This window comes from Vipera berus, assembly GCF_964194415.1.
Source record: "Vipera berus genome assembly, chromosome: 2".
Lineage (NCBI taxonomy): Eukaryota > Metazoa > Chordata > Lepidosauria > Squamata > Viperidae > Vipera > Vipera berus.
Window position 1 is genome coordinate 265,665,162 of NC_138203.1, and position 22,708 is coordinate 265,687,869.

General features: G+C 43.3%; 1 protein-coding gene across 1 annotated transcript in view; it reads right to left on the bottom strand.

The window, feature by feature from the left end:
• Nucleotides 1-2,140: 2,140 nt before the first annotated feature.
• The window catches only part of LOC308662951 (L-amino-acid oxidase-like), a gene marked incomplete at its 5' end in the record, with an annotated part of 34,168 nt that continues 13,600 nt past the window's right edge, over nt 2,141-22,708 (bottom strand). The window contains 6 exons of the mRNA XM_081319097.1: nt 2,141-2,965; nt 5,899-6,032; nt 8,621-8,674; nt 19,134-19,329; nt 20,523-20,629; nt 22,263-22,480. Coding sequence (XP_081175223.1) covers nt 2,209-2,965; nt 5,899-6,032; nt 8,621-8,674; nt 19,134-19,329; nt 20,523-20,629; nt 22,263-22,480 — 1,466 coding nt within the window. The 3' untranslated portion in view covers nt 2,141-2,208. The remainder of the gene's footprint in view (nt 2,966-5,898; nt 6,033-8,620; nt 8,675-19,133; nt 19,330-20,522; nt 20,630-22,262; nt 22,481-22,708) is intronic.

Here is a 22,708-nt window from a genome sequence, read left to right on the forward strand (position 1 = left end):
AGCAGCCTGCCATATGCTGGAGAAACTTACTTTGCTTTCTCCAGTCTGGGGAACCTTCAGAAAAGCACGAAAGGCACATTCTGATACCATTGCCAAGGTGGCTTGCGGTAAAGCAAGCTGAGTTGGTATGGTAGCAAAGGGTGCAAACCCTGCTAACTGCTCAGCGGTGTATGCCCCCCCCCAGCCAAGGCAGCAGCTTGAGCATGACGAATGTACTCATTCTCCCAGACTACATATTGCATTGATGTTAACATCATGCGACATAACTGCTTCCAATCTTCTGGTATTATAATATATCCATTCTTAATTCCTTCTAGAAGACCTTTTGTGAAATTACTAGTTAAACCATACTCAGTGATAGCCTTTTTAAGTTCCCTCAGAATCTGATAAGGTAACTCTTCCCATTCTGCTATCTGCTGCCCCTCTCTATATTGAACAGTGCAAACAGCCAAAAGCTCAGCGAGTTCTGCACTAGATAAAGATGGATCCTTTTTACAGGATTCCACCATTTTTTGAAAAGAAGACCTTGCAGGACAAGGTTGACCAGTATCTGTGGGAGCACTGGGACTAATATAAGCCTCAGGGGCTGCTGGTGGACAAATAACTGGTGCGCCAGTTGCGGCCCTATCTGGACTGAGATGCCCTACGCACAGTCACTCATGCGCTCGTGACCTCCCGGTTAGACTACTGCAATGCCCTCTACATGGGGCTGCCCTTGAGGACCACTCAGAGGCTTCAACTGATGCAGAATGCAGCTGCGCGAGTTGTGATGGGAGCTTCCCGATACTCCCGTGTAACACCTCTTCTCCGCGAGCTGCATTGGCTTCCAGTTGCCCTCCGGGTGAGATTCAAGGTGCTGGTAATGACCTATAAAGCCCTAAATGGCTTGGGTCTGGACTATCTAAGGGAACACCTGCTGCCGGCATCATCTTCCCATCATCCTGTGCGCTCCCACAGGGAGGGCCTTCTCAGGGTACCGCCGGTTAATGATTGCCGACGGGTTATTCCCAGGGGAAGGGCGTTCTCTGTGGGTGTGCCTGCCCTATGGAACCAACTACCTATGGAACTTAGGACTGCCCCCGACCGTCGCTCATTTCACCGGGACCTGAAAACCTGGCTCTTCGAGCTGTTTGGCCCAGACTGAGGGGTTTTTAATTTTAATTGGGTTTTAGATTTACTTTTGGGGCTTGTATTTAATTAATTGTTTTAATTGATTTTAATTTTTGTATTTTATGGTTTTAACTGCCCTGTAAACTGCCCTGAGTCCTACGGGAATAGGGCAGTATACAAATTCAATAAATAAATAAACAAAATAACTGGAGAAGTATAAGTCGGAGTAGGAGGTGGTGACACTAATGATACTACATTGTTGCCAAATTTTTCTATAGCATACTGACATAAATGCCAGAGATGTAGAATTTCAACAGCAGCCCTAGGCTCTGCATGTAAAGTAGTTCCAATTTTTTCCCAATCTGTTAATTTTAAAGATCCCTTTTCTGGGTACCATAAACACTGAGCAGAAACCTCCTGAACCAGCCGGGAAAGGCTTCGCTGAGATACCTCATGACTGTCCTTTTTTAATAAAAACCCAAGGTCCTCAACATGCTTCCTTTGCAATTCAGAAAGCGAAGACCCCATACTTACAGAAACCCAAATAGAGGGTTGACGGTGCACCAAGTCCTTGCCGGACAAAGTATTGGGTCCCTGTTCAGGCGCCACGTGTAGTATGAAAGGAGACTCACACGAATCTTGAGCAGCTGTCTTCTTTATTGGTTAACATTCACATATATATATATATATATATATATATATATATATATATATATATATATATATATATATATATATATATATATATATATATATATGTCTTAAACAATAGCTTTAGCGGTTAAACATTAGCAGTTTACATGCCATCCTGAAACTGGTTGTTTTTCCTTATCAATTGCTTATCCCTTTCAATAAATACAAGGATTAATACATGATCCAGTTTCCTGCATTCCATAAGCTTATCTTTCTAATTTAAGATCTTATTTTTCGCATGTTGTCTCAAGCACACTTTGTACACTTCCTCTGTAGTCCTTGTCTGAGGTTCGCCATCCAAGACAGGAACATACAGAACGTATACTTCAAGATGGACTCAGAAAACATGCCTACATAAATTATTCTTCAATAAACAAGTAAATCCTTCAACAATAAATTATTCTTTTATGCATTGTGGATATTGACTGCTGCCCTTATGGCAGACGTCATGGAAGTGTCAATCCAACCATGTGGCTGACTCGTGTGTTCACCAGCAAAATAGATCCTCTCTTCATTCTGGGCCAATATCTGAGAATAATGGGTAGACTGGTATGGGGTGTACGCGCTGAATGCTCCCCTAGAATATGGATCAAGGTTCCATTTTTGCACCACGTATTTTCCACAGACTGATTTGAGATAATTTTTAGGTACTTGATGGATTTCCACAAGATCATCCATCACCACATCAACACACTTTTCATCACTGAGTGCAGTATAGAAATCAGAGTCAGAATACCAAACATAGGATGCTAGAAGGACACCTATTCCATGAGGGAAGTCATGATTTGGATAGTAAATCACTCGTGATGGGAGATCTGTGATTGATCTCCCTCCTTGGATCCCATCATTCTCCCAAAATTTCTCAGTGCAAACCAAGGCAATTTTAGTAGCACTTGCATAAGTCAAAGATCGCAGTGCACGGGTCTTGGGAGTGGAAAGAGGTGGCACAAACTTGATGAGTCGTGTGGCTGGTGCTGTAGCTGTGATGAGGACATAATCAGCAACCAGAGATGCAGAGCCAGTCAACCATTTGTAGAAGATTCTCACTTTGTTGTTTGTGCGAAGTATCTTCTCCACAGTGCAATTGAAATGGACAATTCTAACCATTTCCTGGAAGAAACTTTGAGGAAGTTGATCAAATCCATCAACAATTTCATCAAAACTGAGTTTGAGAGAAGGAAAAAACAAATACAAGTTATTTCTAAGTTATCTCAAAAAAGTGTGCCTTGTTCTTATTTCATTCTTTGACAAAGTGACTAAATTAGTAGACCAAAGAAATGCTATGGACATAGTATACTTAGATTTCAGTAAGGCATTTGACAAAGTAGTACATAACCTGCTGCTTAGTAAGCTAGAAAAAGGTGGGATAGACAACATCATCATTAGATGCAATTCTAGCTGGCTGACAAATGGTACTCAATGGGTATTCCTCAATGGTACTACATCCACATGGAGAGAAGCAAGCAGTGGGGTACCACAAGGCTCCGTCTTAGGCCCAATACTCTTCAATACCTTCATAAATGACTTAGATGAGGGAATAGCTAATACAATCCTACATTGTATAAACAGAGGCATAGAATCAAGGCCATGCAAAGTATCGTACCACTTTATAAAATTCTAGTAAGACCACATCTGGAATACTGCAACCAATTTTGTTTACCATACTATAAAAAAGATGTTGAGACTTTGGAAAAAGTTCAGAGAAGAGCAACTAAAATGATCAAAGGCCTGGAGAGGAAAACATACGAAGAATGGTTGCAGGACTTGGGTTTGGCTAGTGCAGGGGTCGGCAACCTAAAAAAGAAAAAGAGCCACTGGGAACCGGTTCCATCACAAATTAAAAAAAGAGGGAGCCGCGTGCGTGTGTCCATGCACGCGCATGCGCAAAAAGGTTTTTTGCGCATGCGCGGACGCACGCGGCTGCCATTTTTTTAAAAATGAGATGGAACCGGTTCCCGGTTGCCCGACGGCGACGGCCCGTCTGCAAAGCTGCCGCTTTCGGCAGCTTTGCAGACGGGCCCGTGACAGCTTCCTCAAAGAGCGGCGCCCCTGCCCATTCCGAGAGGTGCGCGCGCACCTCTCCGAACGACCGGAGGTGCGCGCGTACCTCCGTGCGAAGGGGCAGCGGCGCCGCTCTTTGAGGAAGCTGCCGAAAGCGGCAGCTTCCTCAAAGAGCGGCACCGCTGCCCGTTCGCGCGGAGGTACGCGCGCACCTCCCCAAAGGTTTGGGTTGGTGCGCGCGCAACTCCGGTCGTTCGGAGAGGTGCGCGCGCACCTCTCGGAATGGGCAGGGGCGCCGCTCTTTGAGGAAGCTGCCGCGGCCCGTCTGCTAAGCTGCCGCTTTCGGCAGCTTCACAAGACGGGCCACGGCAGCTTCCTGAAAGAGCGGCAGCGCTGCCCATTCGCGCGGAGGTACGCGCGCACCTCCCCAAAGGTTTGGGGAGGTGCGCGCGCAACTCCGGTCGTTCGGAGAGGTGCGCGCGCACCTCTCGGAATGGGCAGGGGCGCCGCTCTTTGAGGAAGCTGCCGCGGCCCATCTGCTAAGCTGCCGCTTTCGGCAGCTTCACAAGACGGGCCGCGGCAGCTTCCTGAAAGAGCGGCACCTCTGCCCATTCGCGCGGAGGTACGCGCGCACCTCCCCAAAGGTTTGGGGAGGTGCGCGCGCAACTCTGGTCGTTCGGAGAGGTGCGCGCGCACCTCTTGGAATGGGCAGGGGCGCCGCTCTTTGAGGAAGCTGCCGCGGCCCGTCTGCTAAGCTGCCGCTTTCGGCAGCTTCACAAGACGGGCCGCGGCAGCTTCCTGAAAGAGCGGCACCACTGCCCATTCGCGCGGAGGTACGCGCGCACCTCTCCAAAGGTTTGGGGAGGTGCGCGCGCACCTCCGCCCATTCGGGGAGGTGCGCGCGCACCTCTCCAAACGGGCGGTGCCACTCTCCATTTGGAGAGGTGCGCGCGCACCACTGCCCGTTGGAAGAGGTGCGCGCGCACCGGGCGGCTGGGAGCCGCAAGAGATGGCTCAAAGAGCCGCATGCGGCTCCGGAGCCGCAGGTTGCCGACCTGTGGGCTAGTGTAAAGAAAAGAAGACACAGGGGTGACATGATAGTAGTATTCCAGTATTTGAGGGGCTGCCACAAAGAAGAGGGGGTCAAATTATTCACCAAAATACCAGAGGGCAGGACAAGAAACAATGGTTAGAAACTGATCAAAGCGAGAAGCAACCTAGAATTAAGGAGAAACTTCCTAACAATGAGGACAATTAACCAGTGGAAATCATGGGCACTCCATCACTGGAAGTTTTTAAGAAGAGACTAGAGCTAGACAGTCACTTGTCTGAAATAGTATAGGTTCTCTTGCTTGAGTGGGGGACTGGAATAGAAGACTTCCAACATCCCTTCCAGCTCTATTCTATTCTATTCTATTCTATTCTATTCTATTCTATTCTATTCTATTCTATTCTATTCTATTCTATTCTATTCTATTATTCTATTCTATTCTATTCTATTCTATTCTATTCTATTCTATTCTATTCTATTCTATTCTATTCTATTCTATTCTATTCTATTTTCTGTTCCATTCCATTCCATTCCTATTCTATTCTATTCCATTCCATTCCATTCCATTCCATTTCTATTCTATTCTATTCTATTCTATTCTATTCTATTCTATTCTATTCTATTCTATTCTATTCTATTCTATTCTATTCTATTCTATTCTATTCTATTCTATTCTATTCTATTCTATTCTATTCCATTCCATTTCTATTCTATTCTATTCTATTCTATTCTATTCTATTCTATTCTATTCTATTCTATTCTATTCTATTCTATTGCAGTCCAACATCAATTATTTTAGCCCATCTACTTGAGATCAAAGATTAGTTAATTTCTTTTTCAGTTCAGTAATATTTTAACTGTCATAGTTGCCAAGAAGATATCAAATATAATTTATAATCTAAAAAAGTTAGAGGAGACAAAATTTAACAATCAAAATAAATAACAAGAAATGCACTAAAATAATAATAATACAAGAAATAAACTATTTTTAAAAGTAGCCTTTGGTTTCCCCCCCCCACACACACACACACCATCTCATTTACCTGTTATTCGCAAAGATTAAATGATCCATAACAGAAGGAAGGAATGAGTAATGAAATCCACTTTCTTCATTCAGGAAGTCACCAATCATCTCAACAGCTCCTTTGCTCAAATTTCCTTCCTTAATGAGATATTCCTAAAATACAAAGAATATTTGATGGGGGAAATACTGAATTTTGCCATTCATGAATACACAGTAGAATTCTTCTTTGATTGCATGGACCTAATGCTAAGGCAGATGACCTTAGGAAGTTGAAAACTGAAGTTCCTGGAAAAGCACAGTAGGCAGGTGAAGGAGGCAAACAGCATGGCAATACGTCCATAGGCCACCACAGTGATAGCCAGCCATAACACATGTATCAAAGGTGACACACTATGATGCTTTGGGTGACATGCCAAGGTTCATCAACATCCAACAACAACTATTCTCGAAAGCAGGCCCCATTCTCACAGGATTTTGGGGAACCTTAGAGGTCACGCAAGAGGACTATGCTCCATTTGGAGCCTCTGAAAATCATGTGAGAACGGGCAGGATTTCTCATGGGTTTAGGAGGCTGTGGAAGAGCCTTCATTGAAGACACTTTACAAATGAAGCCTTATGCAACCCAGACAGTGGTGAGATTCAGCCGGTTTGCACCACTTCGGCACAACCGGTAGCTAACCCAAGCCCAGAACGGACTTCCGGAAGCGGCATCCACACAGAGAACCAGTTGTTTGCATATCTGAATCCCATCACTAGACCCAGAGCAACCTCAAGTAGATGGCAGGGTCTACCAACAGAAAGAAAACACCACCTGTGGCAGATGCTGAAAAGTGCAGATCACAGGCACAATCCCCAAGAGCTCATGCCTCAAAATAATAAGAAGCTGTATTGCCAATTCCTCTCTCCCCCCTACAACAGCAGGGAGAAAGGAATTAAATTCTCTTTCTACAAAACCAGTTATGTCGTTAATTGTAGGAGAACAACAGGCAGAATGGGTGAGTGGGGTGGGGTGGGGTGGTTGGAGTTATGTGCATCATCAGCTCAGAGTCATTAGGTTCCCACACGTGGTCCAAATTCATCCCCTTCTGAAAACTCCGCTGACCCTTGACTTGCACCAATGTGATGCTGAGACTTGGCTGACTAGATTCTTGGGAATAATAATAATAATAATAACAACAACAACAACAACAACAACAACAACAATATTGGAAGGGACCTTGGAGGACATCTAGGCCAACCCCTTGCTTAGGCAGGAAACCCTATACCAGGGGTAAGCAACCTTGGCTCTTTTATGACTCGTGGACTTCAGTTCCCAGCATTCTTGAACCAGCCATGCTGGCTCAGGAATTCTGGGAGTTGAAGTCCACAAGTCATAAAAGAGCCAAGGTTGCCTACCCCTGCCCTATACCATTTCAGACAAATGGCTGTCCAATCTTTAAAAAAAAAACTTCCAACTTCTGGAGGTAAGTCATTCCACTCATTAATTGTTTTAACTGTCAGGAAATTTCTCCTTAGTTCTAGGTTGCTTCTCTCCTTGATTAGTTTCCATCTCTTGCTTCTTGTCCTGCCTTCAGGAGCTTTGGAGAATAGCTTGACTCCCTCTTCTTTGTGGCAGCCCCTGAGATATTGCAACACTGCTATCCTTCACCCCTCGTCTTTCTCTTCATTAAACTAGACCTACCCAATTCAGGTAACTGTTCCTTACATGATTTAGCCTCCAGTCCCCTAATCATCTTAGTTGCTTTTCTCTGTACTCTTTCTAGAGTCTCAATATCTTTTTTACATCTTCTATGCTGCAGTTTAAATAGATGGTCCTGATCCTTTGCACTTGACATTAATATAGGATGATGCATAGTGAGTAAAGGAGGAATGCAGGTGTCATTTTTTTATTTTTTTAGTAAAATCATTGTACAATTCTGACACCTGCAGGTTATTTTTCCCTTTGCTTTTTTCCATTGGTAAATTCAACCAGGCAATTCTCTACCATTTTGACCAGTTCTGACCGTGGTCATAATAAAATGCATATGCGTCTGATGTAAATTTCTCCAAACATATTTTTCTTTTCTTTGGAATTTTGATAAACATGGCTAGGCTTGGCAAATCATTTTCTTCAATCTGTTTTGTACATTGCTTCTTAATAAATCCTCTTTTCTGCAAGTTTTCTCTGATAGATTTTTTTAAAAAATTGGCAAACTACATTGCAAACTTGAAAAAGCAGGGACATTAGCCAAGTTGCAGTTCATTCATTAAGGTAAAGGTAAAGGTTCCCCCGCACATGCGTGCTAGTCGTTTCCGACTCCAGGGGCCAGTGCTCATCTCCGTTTCAAAGCCGAAGAGCCAGCGCTTGTCCGAGGATGACTCCGTGGTCATGTGGCCGGCATGACTAGAAGCCAAAGGCTCACGGAACGCTGTTACCTTCCCACCATAGTGGTCCCTATTTTTCTACTTGCATTTTTACGTGCTTTCGAACTGCTAGGTTGGCAGAAGCTGGGACGAGTAACAGGCGCTCACTCATTCATTAGACTGGTTCAAAACTGCATTGTCAGCCAAATGTGACCTTTCCCCTTATCATTAGTGTTGAAAAGCTATAGCAAGCTATTAATATGGTTCACTCCCCTTTAATTTCCCTAGACCGCTGATGTTATTTTTATAATCATATTATTGGAAACAACATAATCATCTGAAGAAGATAGTGAGACCTTTAATTTTGTGAGAAGAATGAATGACACTGTCAGGTTTACCTTTGTCGAAAACGAATCGTATTTTTTCTTCAGAAGGGTACAGTTGTCTGTGACCTGAGCAAGGGAATACATAGAGTTAGTTGCAACTTCCTTCCAGGTGAAACAGTCTTTGTATTTGTCTTGAATTAAGTTGGTCTCCCCATATAAATGAAACAAAAAATAAATAAATCTCCTGTTTTGCTTGTGTGTAATTTGTATCAACTGCTTGAATGTTCTCCTTTGCTCATTAAGTGGGCCTGCTCCAGTGGTGGGATTCAAATAAGTGAGCAACAGGTTCTCTGTGTGGATGCCACTTCTGGAAGTCCATTCTGGGCCTGGGCAACAAAAAATTAGCTACCGGTTCTGCCAAAGTGATGCAAACTGGCTTAAGCCTACCACTGGCCTGGTCCCATCTCTATAAATATTGGTGGGGTTCTGTATTTATAGAGAGACAGCAGCTCCGATCATGCCTTGCTCGAACAAGCACGAAGCCGAAGACACCATATTTGTTAAGTATTTTAGAATACCTTGCTAGGCCCCAAACATGGGACAAATCTTATTTCCTGTTTCAGTCTAACCCAAGGCCATCCACAGGCTGTAGTCACGACAGCTCATATTTGTGTAAATTTTTTTGGATTGCTAACAATCCCTTTAATTCTTTGTTAGCAATCCAAAAAATTTACACACAGACACACACACACACGTGTGTGTCTGTGTGTGTGTGTGTGTGTGTGTGTTTTTGTAGATTTTCGGTCTTGGTGTATTCGGGTCTTTTCCCATTGAAGATTGAGGGTGTCTTGGCGACATTTCGACGAAGTCCCACTCATCATCTTCAGGCTGGTCTCTTCGGCTTTGTGCTTGTGCGAGCAAAGCGTGATCGGAGCTGCCGTCTCTCTATAAATATTGGTGGGGTTGTGCGTGGTGCTGGCTTTGTTGCTGTAAGCAGGTTGGTTGGCTGTGTTGTTACATCCTGATTGGATGATACACAAAGAAGGAATACCACTCAGACCCATAGGCAGCTCCATACGCTGACTACTAGACCTACTAGACCAAACCAACAGGGACCTACTCACTCTTCACCTCAAACTCAGCAACAAAATCCACCCAGCACTCTGGGACAAATCCAAACAATTAGCCCTCTGGAGAGCCGAAACAGAAACCTCCCACAAGACAGACACACACACCAACAAACTCAACAGACTAGAAAAAGGCCAGAAGCCCAACCCCCCCCACAGCAACTCATGAAACAAACAGTACATAACGTATCAGACAGGACCCTCACCATAGCAGAAACCAATGTCCTTTCCAAAGGATTCAACTTTGCAGTCGCCCCCAAACGCATCCCCACTGAAAACATCATATGCGAAGTTGAAGCCTCCCTAACCAAAATCAACCCAGATGAAGCCAGTAAAATCAGACTCGAAGTCACCAACGTCCTCTGCTCCAGCAATCCACCTAGAAGCAACTTACATAAAGAAGAACAAAGAGCACTCACCAACCTGAGGAAAGACAACAACATAATCATTCTCCCAGCAGACAAACGAAACGTCACTGTGGTGATGAACACATCTGACTACCAAGCCAAACTAGCCAACCTACTCCAAGACCCCGCTTACAAACCTCTAAACACAGACCCCACCACCTACCTGGAAAAAACCACCAAATCCAAAATAAAAGCCTCTTCTATCAGTGAAGAGATCCAGCAAAGAATCATCCCCAGAGAGAAATCATCCAGATGCCCCAAGCTCTATGGCCTCCCCAAGATACACAAAGAAGGAATACCACTCAGACCCATAGTCAGCTCCATAGGGTCACCTCTACAGAATCTTGCCAAATTCCTTGCCAAACAACTTCAGCCCTACACAAAATCCATCACCTCAAACGTACAAAACTCCTTCCACTTCATAGAAACAATAAAGAAACAAAACCTGCAACCCAGCGACCTACTCGTGAGCTTTGATGTCATATCCCTCTTCATCCAAGTGCCTATTAAAGAAGCCTTGACAGCTACCCAAAACAAATACAACCCCCCTAAGCACATCCTAGATCGGACCAACCACTGCCTAACCAACACATACTTCAGCCACAATTGACAAAGATACAAACAGATAGAAGGAGCACCCATGGGATCACCTCTCTCACTCGCAAACCTATACATGGAACACTTTGAAACCAACGCCTTAGACAAGTCTGAACACAAACACAAACTCTGGCTTAGATATGTAGATGACACTTTCGTAATTTGGCCACATGGGAAAGAAAAACTGGACAACTTCCTCACACATCTCAACAGCCTACACCCCAAAATACAATTTACTATGGAAATAGAAGCTAACAAGCAACTCCCCTTTCTGGACGTCCTAATCTACAAAAAACCCAATGGTTCCCTAGGACACACCATCTACCGGGGAAAAAACCACACCAACTGCACAATGCACAATCCTACCACCACCCGGCACAGATCAACTCCCTAGCCAAGACCCTCATCTCCAGAGCCAAACGCCTAGCCGACAAAGACCACATGAAAACCGAATTACACACTCACACAAACGTATTAATTTGCAACGGATTCCAAAGAAACACAATTACCAACCTAATCCAAAGGGAGACACCCCCCAAGAACCAAGACACAGAACAGGACAACGGCATCGCCCTCCTCCCCTACATTAAAGGCGCCACAGATAAAATCAGCAAAATTCTCCACAAACACAATATCAAGACAGCCTTCGGCACCGTGAGTATGGTGAGTATGGGAGTGAGTATGGATATGGTTTCTTATAAGGAATTACCGGTACTTAGATTGCAAGGGAATGATTGGCAACTTAAATCATTAGATGAGTTAAGACAAGAAAACATAAGTTACTCTTGGTTTCAATATACCCAATTGAAAGTTAGGTGGAAGTCAGATCAAAAGGTTGACATCACAATTATAGATCAAAATTTAGTAAAACAAATTAGAGATTTAAATAGTGCACATATAAAGAGGATATATAATGCTTTAATTGAATTGGATTCGGAAACGGAATTGGTTAAAGACTGTATGATAATGTGGGCACAAAATATTCAGGAACCAATTTCGTTGGACACCTGGGAGATAATTTGGGTCAGAAATGTTAAATTTACTCAGGTTCAAAACTTAAGAGAAAATTTTTATAAAATGTTTTATAGATGGCATCTGGATCCCAAGAAGTTGTCCAACATGTATCCTAATTTACAGTCTAAATGTTGGAGATGTGGTAGTTTAGAATCTACCTATTTTCACATGTGGTAGAGGACAGGAAGGCCTGGAAGAACATTGTCCATAGGGTCGCAATGGGTCGGACACGACTTCGCAACTAACAACAACAACAACAACAATTTTCACATGTGGTGGACTTGTAGAAATATAAAAGCTTTTTGGATCAAAATTTGGTGGAACATTCAAAAGATTTTTAAGAGAAAGATAAAGTTTTCACAATTGTTTTTATTGGGTATTGTTGTAGATTGTGATGTTAAAGAAACTAATTTGATGTTGAATATGATAACAGCAGCACGGTTACTGGCGGGACAATATTGGAAGAAGGATAGTTTGCCTACTATAGAAGAATGGGTGTTTAAAGTTTCGAATCTTGCAGAAATGTCTAAGATTTCAGCTTATTTGAAAGATCATTCACAGGAAAGATATATTTCAGTTTGGAGGAGATGGATAGATTATATTCAGAACAAATATGGGACTAAAAAGTTTCATTTAGCTTATGAGTAGATTTTAGTGGGATATTGTTATTGGTACTTTGTAGTTATATTAAAGGAGAGCACATTATGAATTTGGTTAATTGTATATTATGCATAATTTTTATTTAGAATATGATTATTATAACTATAATCCTGTATTTAGCTCTGGGAAGTGGGGGGGGAAGTGGGCGGGTTTGGGGTGGGGGAGATTTGGGGATATATTGTAAAACTTTGTTTTTGTAAAACTCTTTAATAAAAAAAAAAGACAGCCTTCGGCACCGACCAAAAAATAGCCAACATCTTAAGAAACCCCAAAGACAAGATCCAGCTTGAAAACCAAGGACTCTATGAAATAACATGCAAAATCTGCCCAGCCACATACATTGGACAAACTAATAGGAGAATAAATGCACGCATCGCAGAACACAAGAACGCAGTCAGAAAAGAAGAAAAAAACTTCCTGCCTTTTCCAGCACCTTAAAGCAACAGGACATGAAATTGACTTTGAAGGAACGAAATTAATCTCGAAAACTGAACACTAAAACGAGAATAATTATGGAAGCCATCGAAATAGAGAACACCCCCACAACATGAATAAACGTGATGATACCTGCCGCCTACCAGACATCTGGAAACTAGCCCTAGTCAACAAACGAGTCCCAGCCACAAAAACCGTCACTGGACCCACAACAACACAGGACACCACCACCAATCATCCTCACCAGACTCAAACCCAAACCCAACCCATAGACGAAATGCAACCACCATCCAGAAGCCAAACCACGGCGGCATCTCCAGCTGTTGCACACACACCCAACCCCTACACAAAGCAAACTGACACACGCCATGAACACAAGGCCAGATCGCAAACTGGAAGCCAAACCAAAGCCCGGGATGTTACACCACAGCCTTCTGCTCAGGACATTACATCACAGAACTCAGGAGGTTACAATGCTAAAGCTCAGGATGTCACAACACAGCCAACCACCCAGGATGTTGCAGCCCAGAACAAAGGATATCACTACACTAGAGCTCAGGATGTCACAAATCAGCCCATCACTCAAGTCGTTACAACACTCAAGTCGTTACAAGACTCAAATTGTTACAACACTCAAGTCGTTACAACACAAAAGACTAATAGGCACACAGCCATCACCTCAGCCACACAGGATGTTACAAAACAACCGACTCAGCTACAAACAATAACTCCATCATCCAATCAGGATGCAACCCAGTGACCTACTCGTGAGCTTCAATGTCATTTCCCTCTTCACCCAAGTGCCTATTAAAGAAGCCTTGACAGCTATCCAAAACAAATACAACCCCCTAAGCACATCCTAGATCTGACCAAACACTGCCTAACTGACACATACTTCAGCCACAATGAACAAAGATACAAACAGATAGAAGGAACACCCATGGGATCACCTCTCTCACTCATCATCGCAAACCTATACATGGAACACTTTGAAACCAATGCCTTAGACAAATCTGAACACAAACCCAAACTCTGACTTAGATATGTAGATGACGCTTTCGTAATTTGGCCACATGGAAAAGAAAAACTGGACAACTTCCTCACACATCTCAACAGCCTACACCCCAAAATACAATTTACTATGGAAATAGAAGCTAACAACCAACTCCCCTTTCTGGATGTCCTAATCTACAAAAACCCCAATGGTTTTCCTAGGACACACCATCTACCGGAAAAAAACACACACCAACCACTACTTAAACGCACAATCCCACCACCACCCGGCAGAGATCAATGTTCTGTACCAGCCTGCTACCGGCCCTGCAGAAAAGGCAGGGACAACCCCTTTTACAAGAAGGCAAGAGGCTGGAACTAAGCCTGCCAAATTTATGGATACAAAAGCAAACAGAACAAGACACGAACCATGAAACAGGAGCTATTCAAGCGGTTGCCTTCAGCAAACCAGCCCTCACACGCATTCCCCTTTTATACAGTTCAGGGCGTGGCTTCTCTCTGCCTCCTTCCGAGGTGCCCCAATGCCTTCCTCTTTTTACTCCTGATTGACTGCCTCCTGCGTCGGGCGTCCTTAAACAGGGCCAGCTGTGGGTCATCTTCATCCACGCTGTCAGGCTCACACAGCTGGGTCTGTGTCGTGACCAGGTGGGAGGGGCCTGGCTGAGGGCTCTCATCAGCAAGCTCTCCAACCCCCTCAGCAACCTCTTCAACACCCCCCTCCTCCTCCTCCTCTGAATCGTCCGACCCAACTGCCGAACCCACAGGCTGACCCTGAATCACAACAATCAACTCCGTAGCCAAGACCCTCATTTCCAGAACCAAACGCCTAGCCAACAAAGACCACCTGAAAACTGAATTACACACTCTCACAAACGTATTAATTTCCAACGGATTCCAAAGAAACACAATTACCAACCTAATCCAAAGGGAGACACCCCCCCAAGAACCAAGACACAGAACAGGACAACGGCATCGCCCTCCTCCCCTATATTAAAGGCGCCACAGATAAAATCAGCAAAATTCTCCACAAACACAATATCAAGACAGCCTTCGGCACCGACCAAAAAATAGCCAACATCTTAAGAAACCCCAAAGACAAGATCCAGCTTGAAAACCAAGGACTCTATGAAATAACATGCAAAATCTGTCCAGCCACATACATTGGACAAACTAATAGAAGAATAAATGCACGCATCGCAGAACACAAGAACGCAGTCAGAAAAGAAGAAAAAACTTCCTGCCTTTTCCAGCACCTTAAAGCAACAGGACATGAAATTGACTTTGAAGGAATGAAATTAATCTCGAAAACTGAACACTACAACAAGAGAATAATTATGGAAGCCATCGAAATAGAGAAACACCCCCACAACATGAATAAATGTGATGATACCTCCCGCCTACCAGACACCCTCAATCTTACACGGGAAAAGACCCGAATACGCCAAGACCTACATACCTGTACCCAGGAAAATCTACAAAAACAAATATCTTACCTCTACGGGGAGGAAACCTTCCGGCTGACCAGGACCTACGAGAAACTGGAAGTCCAAAGAGCCACCATCTTATGTGACCTCACATTCCTACGCAACTGCCAAGACAAAAACGTGATCCCCACATGCTTCCAACTAAAATTCCATTCTAAAACCTCAGCTGCTGAAAGGCTCCTGAAAAGAACTGAATTAGCCCTAATCAGAAACAAACTCCACAGGAAAAGATTCCTACTAGACCAAACCAACAGGGACCTACTCACTCTTCACCTCAAACTCAGCAACAAAATCCACCCAGCACTCTGGGACAAATCCAAACAACTAGCCCTCTGGAGAGCCGAAACAGAAACCTCCCACAAGACAGACACACACACCAACAAACTCCACAGACTAGAAAAATGCCAGAAGCCCAACCCCCCTCCACAGCAACTCATGAAACAAACAGTACATAACATATCAGATAGGACCCTCACCATAGCAGAAACCAATGTCCTTTCCAAAGGATTCAACTTTGCAGTCGCCCCCAAACACATCCCCACTGAAAACATCATATGCGAAGTTGAAGCCTCCCTAACCAAAATCAACCCAGATGAAGCCAGTAAAATCAGACTCGAAGTCACCAACGTCCTCTGCTCCAGCAATCCACCTAGAAGCAACTTACATAAAGAAGAACAAAGAGCACTCACCAACCTGAGGAAAGACAACAACATAATCATTCTCCCAGCAGACAAATGAAACGTCACTGTGGTGATGAACACATCTGACTACCAAGCCAAACTAGCCAACCTACTCCAAGACCCCGCTTACAAACCTCTAAACACAGACCCCACCACCTACCTGGAAAAAACCACCAAATCCAAAATAAAAGCCTCTTCTATCAGTGAAGAGATCCAGCAAAGAATCATCCCCAGAGAGAAATCATCCAGATGCCCCAAGCTCTATGGCCTCCCCAAGATACACAAAGAAGGAATACCACTCAGACCCATAGTCAGCTCCATAGGGTCACCTCTACAGAATCTTGCCAAATTCCTTGCCAAACAACTTCAGCCCTACACAAAATCCATCACCTCACACGTACAAAACTCCTTCCACTTCATAGAAACAATAAAGAAACAAAACCTGCAACCCAGCGACCTACTCGTGAGCTTTGATGTCATATCCCTCTTCATCCAAGTGCCTATTAAAGAAGCCTTGACAGCTACCCAAAACAAATACAACCCCCCTAAGCACATCCTAGATCGGACCAACCACTGCCTAACCAACACATACTTCAGCCACAATGGACAAAGATACAAACAGATAGAAGGAGCACCCATGGGATCACCTCTCTCACTCGCAAACCTATACATGGAACACTTTGAAACCAACGCCTTAGACAAGTCTGAACACAAACACAAACTCTGGCTTAGATATGTAGATGACACTTTCGTAATTTGGCCACATGGGAAAGAAAAACTGGACAACTTCCTCACACATCTCAACAGCCTACACCCCAAAATACAATTTACTATGGAAATAGAAGCTAACAAGCAACTCCCCTTTCTGGACGTCCTAATCTACAAAAAACCCAATGGTTCCCTAGGACACACCATCTACCGGGGGGAAAAACACACCAACCGCTACTTAAACGCACATTCCCACCACCACCCGGCACAGATCAACTCCGTAGCCAAGACTCTCATCTCCAGAACCAAACGCCTAGCCGACAAAGATCACCTGAAAACCGAATTACACACTCTCACAAACGTATTAATTTGCAATGGATTCCAAAGAAACACAATTACTAACCTAATCCAAATGGAGACACCCCCCAAGAACCAAGACACAGAACAGGACAACGGCATCACCCTCCTCCCCTACATTAAAGGCGCCATAGATAAAATCAGCCAAATTCTCCACAAACACAATATCAAGACAGCCTTCGGCACCGACCAAAAAATAGCCAACATCTTAAGAAACCCAAAGACAAGATCCAGCTTGAAAACCAAGGAGTCTATGAAATAACATGCAAAATCTGTCCAGCCACATACATTGGACAAACTAATAGAAGAATAAATGCACGCATCGCAGAACACAAGAACGCAGTCAGAAAAGAAGAAAAAACTTCCTGCCTTTTCCAGCACCTTAAAGCAACAGGACATGAAATTGACTTTGAAGGAACGAAATTAATCTCGAAAACTGAACACTACAACAAGAGAATAATTATAGAAGCCATCGAAATAGAGGAACACCCCCACAACATGAATAAACGTGATGATACCTGCCGCCTACCAGACATCTGGAAACTAGCCCTAGTCAACAAACGAGTCCCAGCCACGAAAACCGTCACTGGACCCACAACAACACAGGACACCACCACCAATCATCCTCACCAGACTCAAACCCAAACCCAACCCATAGACGAAATGCAACCACCATCCAGAAGCCAAACCACGGTGGCATCTCCAGCTGTTGCACACACACCCAACCCCCACACAAAGCAAACTGACACATGCCATGAACACAAGGCCAGACCGCAAACTGGAAGCCAAACCAAAGCCCGGGATGTTACACCACAGCCTTCTGCTCAGGACATTACATCACAGAACTCAGGAGGTTACAATGCTAAAGCTCGGGATGTCACAACACAGCCAACCACCCAGGATGTTGCAGCCCAGAACAAAGGATATCACTACACTAAAGCTCAGGATGTCACCAATCAGCCCATCACTCAAGTCGTTACAACACTCAAGTCGTTACAACACTCAAATCGTTACAACACTCAAGTCGTTACAATACAAAAGACTAATAGGCACACATCCACACAGGATGTTACAAAACAACCGACTCAGCTGCAAACAATAACTCCATCATCCAATCAGGATGTAACAACACAGCCAACCAACACATACACATACACATACACATACACATACGCATACGCATACGCATACGCATACGCATACACATACACATACACACACACATACACACACACACACACACACATACACATACACATACACATACACATACGCATACGCATACACATACACATACACACACATACACACACACACACACACACATACACATACACATACACATACACATACACATATAATTATCTTTATTTGTATATGGTATGCATGTGAATTTTGCTTATTTTACTGTGTAATATGATGATCAAGTAATCCATTTAGTTCTTCAGTTAGAGGCATGGCTTTATACATTAAACATGAGATATGGATAAGGATTCCATACATAAATGTAAATCAAACTTAGCTGGAGGAACCTAGTTGTAAACTTTGGACATATGTTCTAACTCATTGTATATATTTTTTCTTATATTAAAGTACTCTAGTTTATGAAAAAATCAGGAGCACTGGAACCTATCAAAATCTTTCTTGGTATATATAATAAAGTGCCTGAATATATGGCATTTTCAATTTTATGCATTGCATTTAATATAGATGGATTTTTGTATAAGTGCACTTTGATAAAATTATATCTATTAATCTCTTTAATTAGTTATTTAATATGCGAAGTGATTCTAGATGGCTTAAAATTAAGATCATAATATAAAACTATTAAAACTAAAAAAATCCTTAAACTATTAAAATTATGAAAAACTAGACTGAATTGTGTGACTGTTATTTAATGTGCACTTTTCTGTATTTTATGTCATTTGGATTTAACATATTTTGTATGTGATATAAAGTGCTTTATGCACATTATTTCAGTAAGTATTATAGCAGCCTTTCCCATCCCTGATATTATTCTACAACTCTCATAATACCAACTAGAACTATACTAGTACATTAGATTTGTCTGCTTGTACATCCAGTCTACTTCTTAAAACTACCTTGTTCAGCGTCTCCTCAAATAGCTGGTTTGCAGACTTTCCCCGCTCATTGGGGTTAAGTTGATATCCAAAGATTTCATTATTGTCAAGTGCCATTTTTTGTCTGACATTTTGAATTAAATACCAGGCGTTCTTATCAGTCTGATTGAATGGGTGTAGACGAAGTTTAAACTTGTCAATGTATTCACGTACAATTCTGTGAAGGGAAAGAAAAAACCAGATTTATTTGCGAGCTTATTTCTTTATCACAGCAAGCAAAAAACACAAATTTATCAGATTAAGAGTTGTTCTACTCTGGCCTTGTCTGGTTCTCAATAACCACCAAGGACAATTGTCTGTCCCTACCATAGTTCTCCTGGAATTGCACCTTAGAGACACTGCCCATGATCCAGGAAATAGCTTGTAATCCTGATGACTACTTGCTTTGATAGCAAGGCAAGACTGCATAACCCCCACTGTAAAATTATATTTTAAAAAAAGTTTCACACCTCAGTTTTCCATCACAGAAACAGTCTTTATAGGAGACTATGTATCTATCCATATTTTAGTACAGAAGTTTGCAGTAATAGCACAGTTTCCAAAATGACACAGTTCTAGTCCTACTCTCTGGAACTCTCCACCACCATCCAAAATTTAGCTGACCTTGACACAGCAGGCATTTCCGAAAGCTTTAAAAATGTGGCCATTTCCCCAGGTTTAGGAAATAAATGCCCTTGAAATTGGCTACAGCTACCACTATGTAGAGATTTATTATGGCTATTGTTATCAGGTGTCTTTCAATGAGTTTTACTTTTATATGGACCACCCAGAAATGATGTGGCAAGATGTACTAGTGCAGGGGTGTCAAACTCAATTTCATTGAGGGCCGCATCAGCATTGCGGTTGCCCTCAGGGGGCCGGGTGGGTATGGCCAGGGTGGGCGTGGCCTACTGGGTGGGCGTGGGTAGAGTGTGTATGGCCTACTGGGTGGGCGTGGCCAGCTCTACGTCATTCGCATCAAGGGTGCCTATTGGGGCCTGGGCAGGAGTGGGACAGATCTGAGGGTCTCTGGCAGAAGGAAGGTCTCTGGGCCAGGGCCAAGGCAGCGGGGGCCGTTCCCTCACTGTTTCCAGGATGGCTTCGCGGGCCACATGAAACCACTTCGCGGGCCGGATCCAGCCCCCGGGCCTTGTTGTTGACATGTCTGTACTAGTGCAAACTTTCTGGATAGTTTTCAGAGTCAAGTCCTTATCAACACAACTGTTGTCCTCTTCCAGTAAGCATCTTAACAGTTATCAACTTTCTAACAATATGCCTAGCATTTCAGGAAGGCAACAAATTATTAAATGTGAATGAGTTTGCCTCTTACATCAGATGATGGATGGAGAAAGACCTTTCAATCAATCTTACCTGTGTTTTGTGGGCAATCGCATTGGCCCCACATCTACATACCAGCCTCCTTCTCGGTGGGTCTTTATGCGTCCTCCCACACGGTTACTGGCTTCCAAGATCACAACCTAGGAGAAAAGAGTGCTGATGGGGAATGGATTGTTCTAATTTCTCTCTCTTCTCATAATGGTTTGGTGATCTGTACTTAGGTGTGCCTCCTCCAAATTTCCCTTCGATTTCACATGAACATTGATTTACCTTTACAAACCCTGCATCCCACATCCTTATTGCCTGGCTGGAGCTACAGTATATTCTCTGTTGGCTATTAATATATTACAGCAATTATTATAAACTTTGGTCCTTTTATTCCTCCTCCTCCTTTTCCTCTTCCTCCTCTTCCTCCTCCTCCTCTCTTCTCTCAAAGCCTGCTTGGACGAGTCCCTACAGTTTTATTTTCAGGAGTGACTTGCCATTGCCTCTTTCCTGGGTCTGAGAAAGAGTGACTGGCCCAGGGTCATCCAGCTGGCTTTGAGCCTAAGGCAGGACAAGAACTCACAGTCTCCTGTTGCCTTAATGTCTCCTGTTGCCTTAATTTATTTTATTTATTTATTTATTTGATTTATATACCACCCTTCTCCTGAAGGACTCAGGGCGGTGTACAGGGCAATAAAAATAAGAATACATTAGTTAAAATAATATTAAAACCCAAATCCATCAGGCCAGGCCGGCTTGTTCAAATAGATAAGTTTTTAGATCACGCCGGAAGGAGCGAAGGTCAGGGGCCATCCGGAGTTCAGCCGGTAAGCGGTTCCAAAGGATTGGTGCACCCACCGAGAATGCTCTCCCCCTGGGGGTCACCAGCCGACATTCTCTGACCGGTGGTACTCTGAGGAGGCCCTCTCTGTGTGAATGTACAGGACGGAGGGAAGTTGACGCCGGCAGTAGGTGCTCCCGTAGGTAATGTCTATGCTATATTGGCTCTTCTAGGAGGCCATAAATTAAATAAAAATTCAAATAGTTGAAGTAAATATTCACAAACAAATAATAATTTTTAGTCTTTATGTTATTCGTCAAATATAGAGGTAGTCCTCAGCTTACAACCACGATGGGGACCAGAATTTCCATTGCTGAGCAACGCAGTTGTTAAAGGAGGTGGGCCCAATTTTACTACCGGTATTATTATTTTTTGCCATGGTTGTTTGCTTGTTTGTTTGTTTCGATTTATATACCACCCTTTTCACAAGGGATTCAGGGCGGTTTACAGGGCAAATTAAAACAGTGCAATGTACAAATTAAAATAAAATTTAATTAATAGCCCCAAAAGAGTTTAAAATTTTAAATTTAAAACCTTAAAACCCCTCAGTCCAGGGGTTAAGCGAATCACTGCAGATGTTAAGTAAGTCACATGGTTCTTAAGCGAATCCAGCTTCCCCCATTGACCTTGCTTATCAGAAGCCAGCTGGGAAGGTTGCAAACAATGATCATATGATCCTGGGATGCTGCAACCATCATAAATGCATGCCAGTTGCCGCACATCCAAATTTTGATCATGTGATGGGGATGCTGCGACAGTCATAAGTATGAGGATTGGTCATAAGTCACTTCTTTCGGTACCGTTGAACTTTCAAATGGTTGAAAGTCAAGGACTACGTCAACTTGCCCATCCCCACCTATCACAATGACCACTTCTGTTCTGAAACCATCCCAAACACACCTAATTTATCTTTGAATTAACTGACTAAAAGGCAGTTGGGTAATTACCTGATGTCCAGCTTCTCTGAGTAATTTGGCAGCGGTCAGCCCACTTATTCCTGCTCCGACAATCACAACTGTCTTAGGCTTCAAGCTCCTTCCTAGACCATGTCTGGCAACATCCAGCCACTTTTCATATTCAGGATCTTGGAAACAATCTTCCAGGTTGGTAACATGATTTTCTGATCTCAGCACCCCCAAGAATAATAAAAGAAATAGTACTAGAAATAAGCAAAAACAGGTAAGAATTTATTTTTATCCTAATCTCTTCTTATTCTCTACTAACAGCTTTTGAATATTTTGAAGTATGGATAATAGATTGAAAAATGGAGTGCATCTTGTCATGGTTTGGAACATTTCAATCCCTTTGACTCTCCCCCCCCCCAGATTTTCTGTTCTCAACCCAGCATGTCTACTGGGTATCCTCTTTGGGCCCTCTGTGTGTGTGTGTGTGT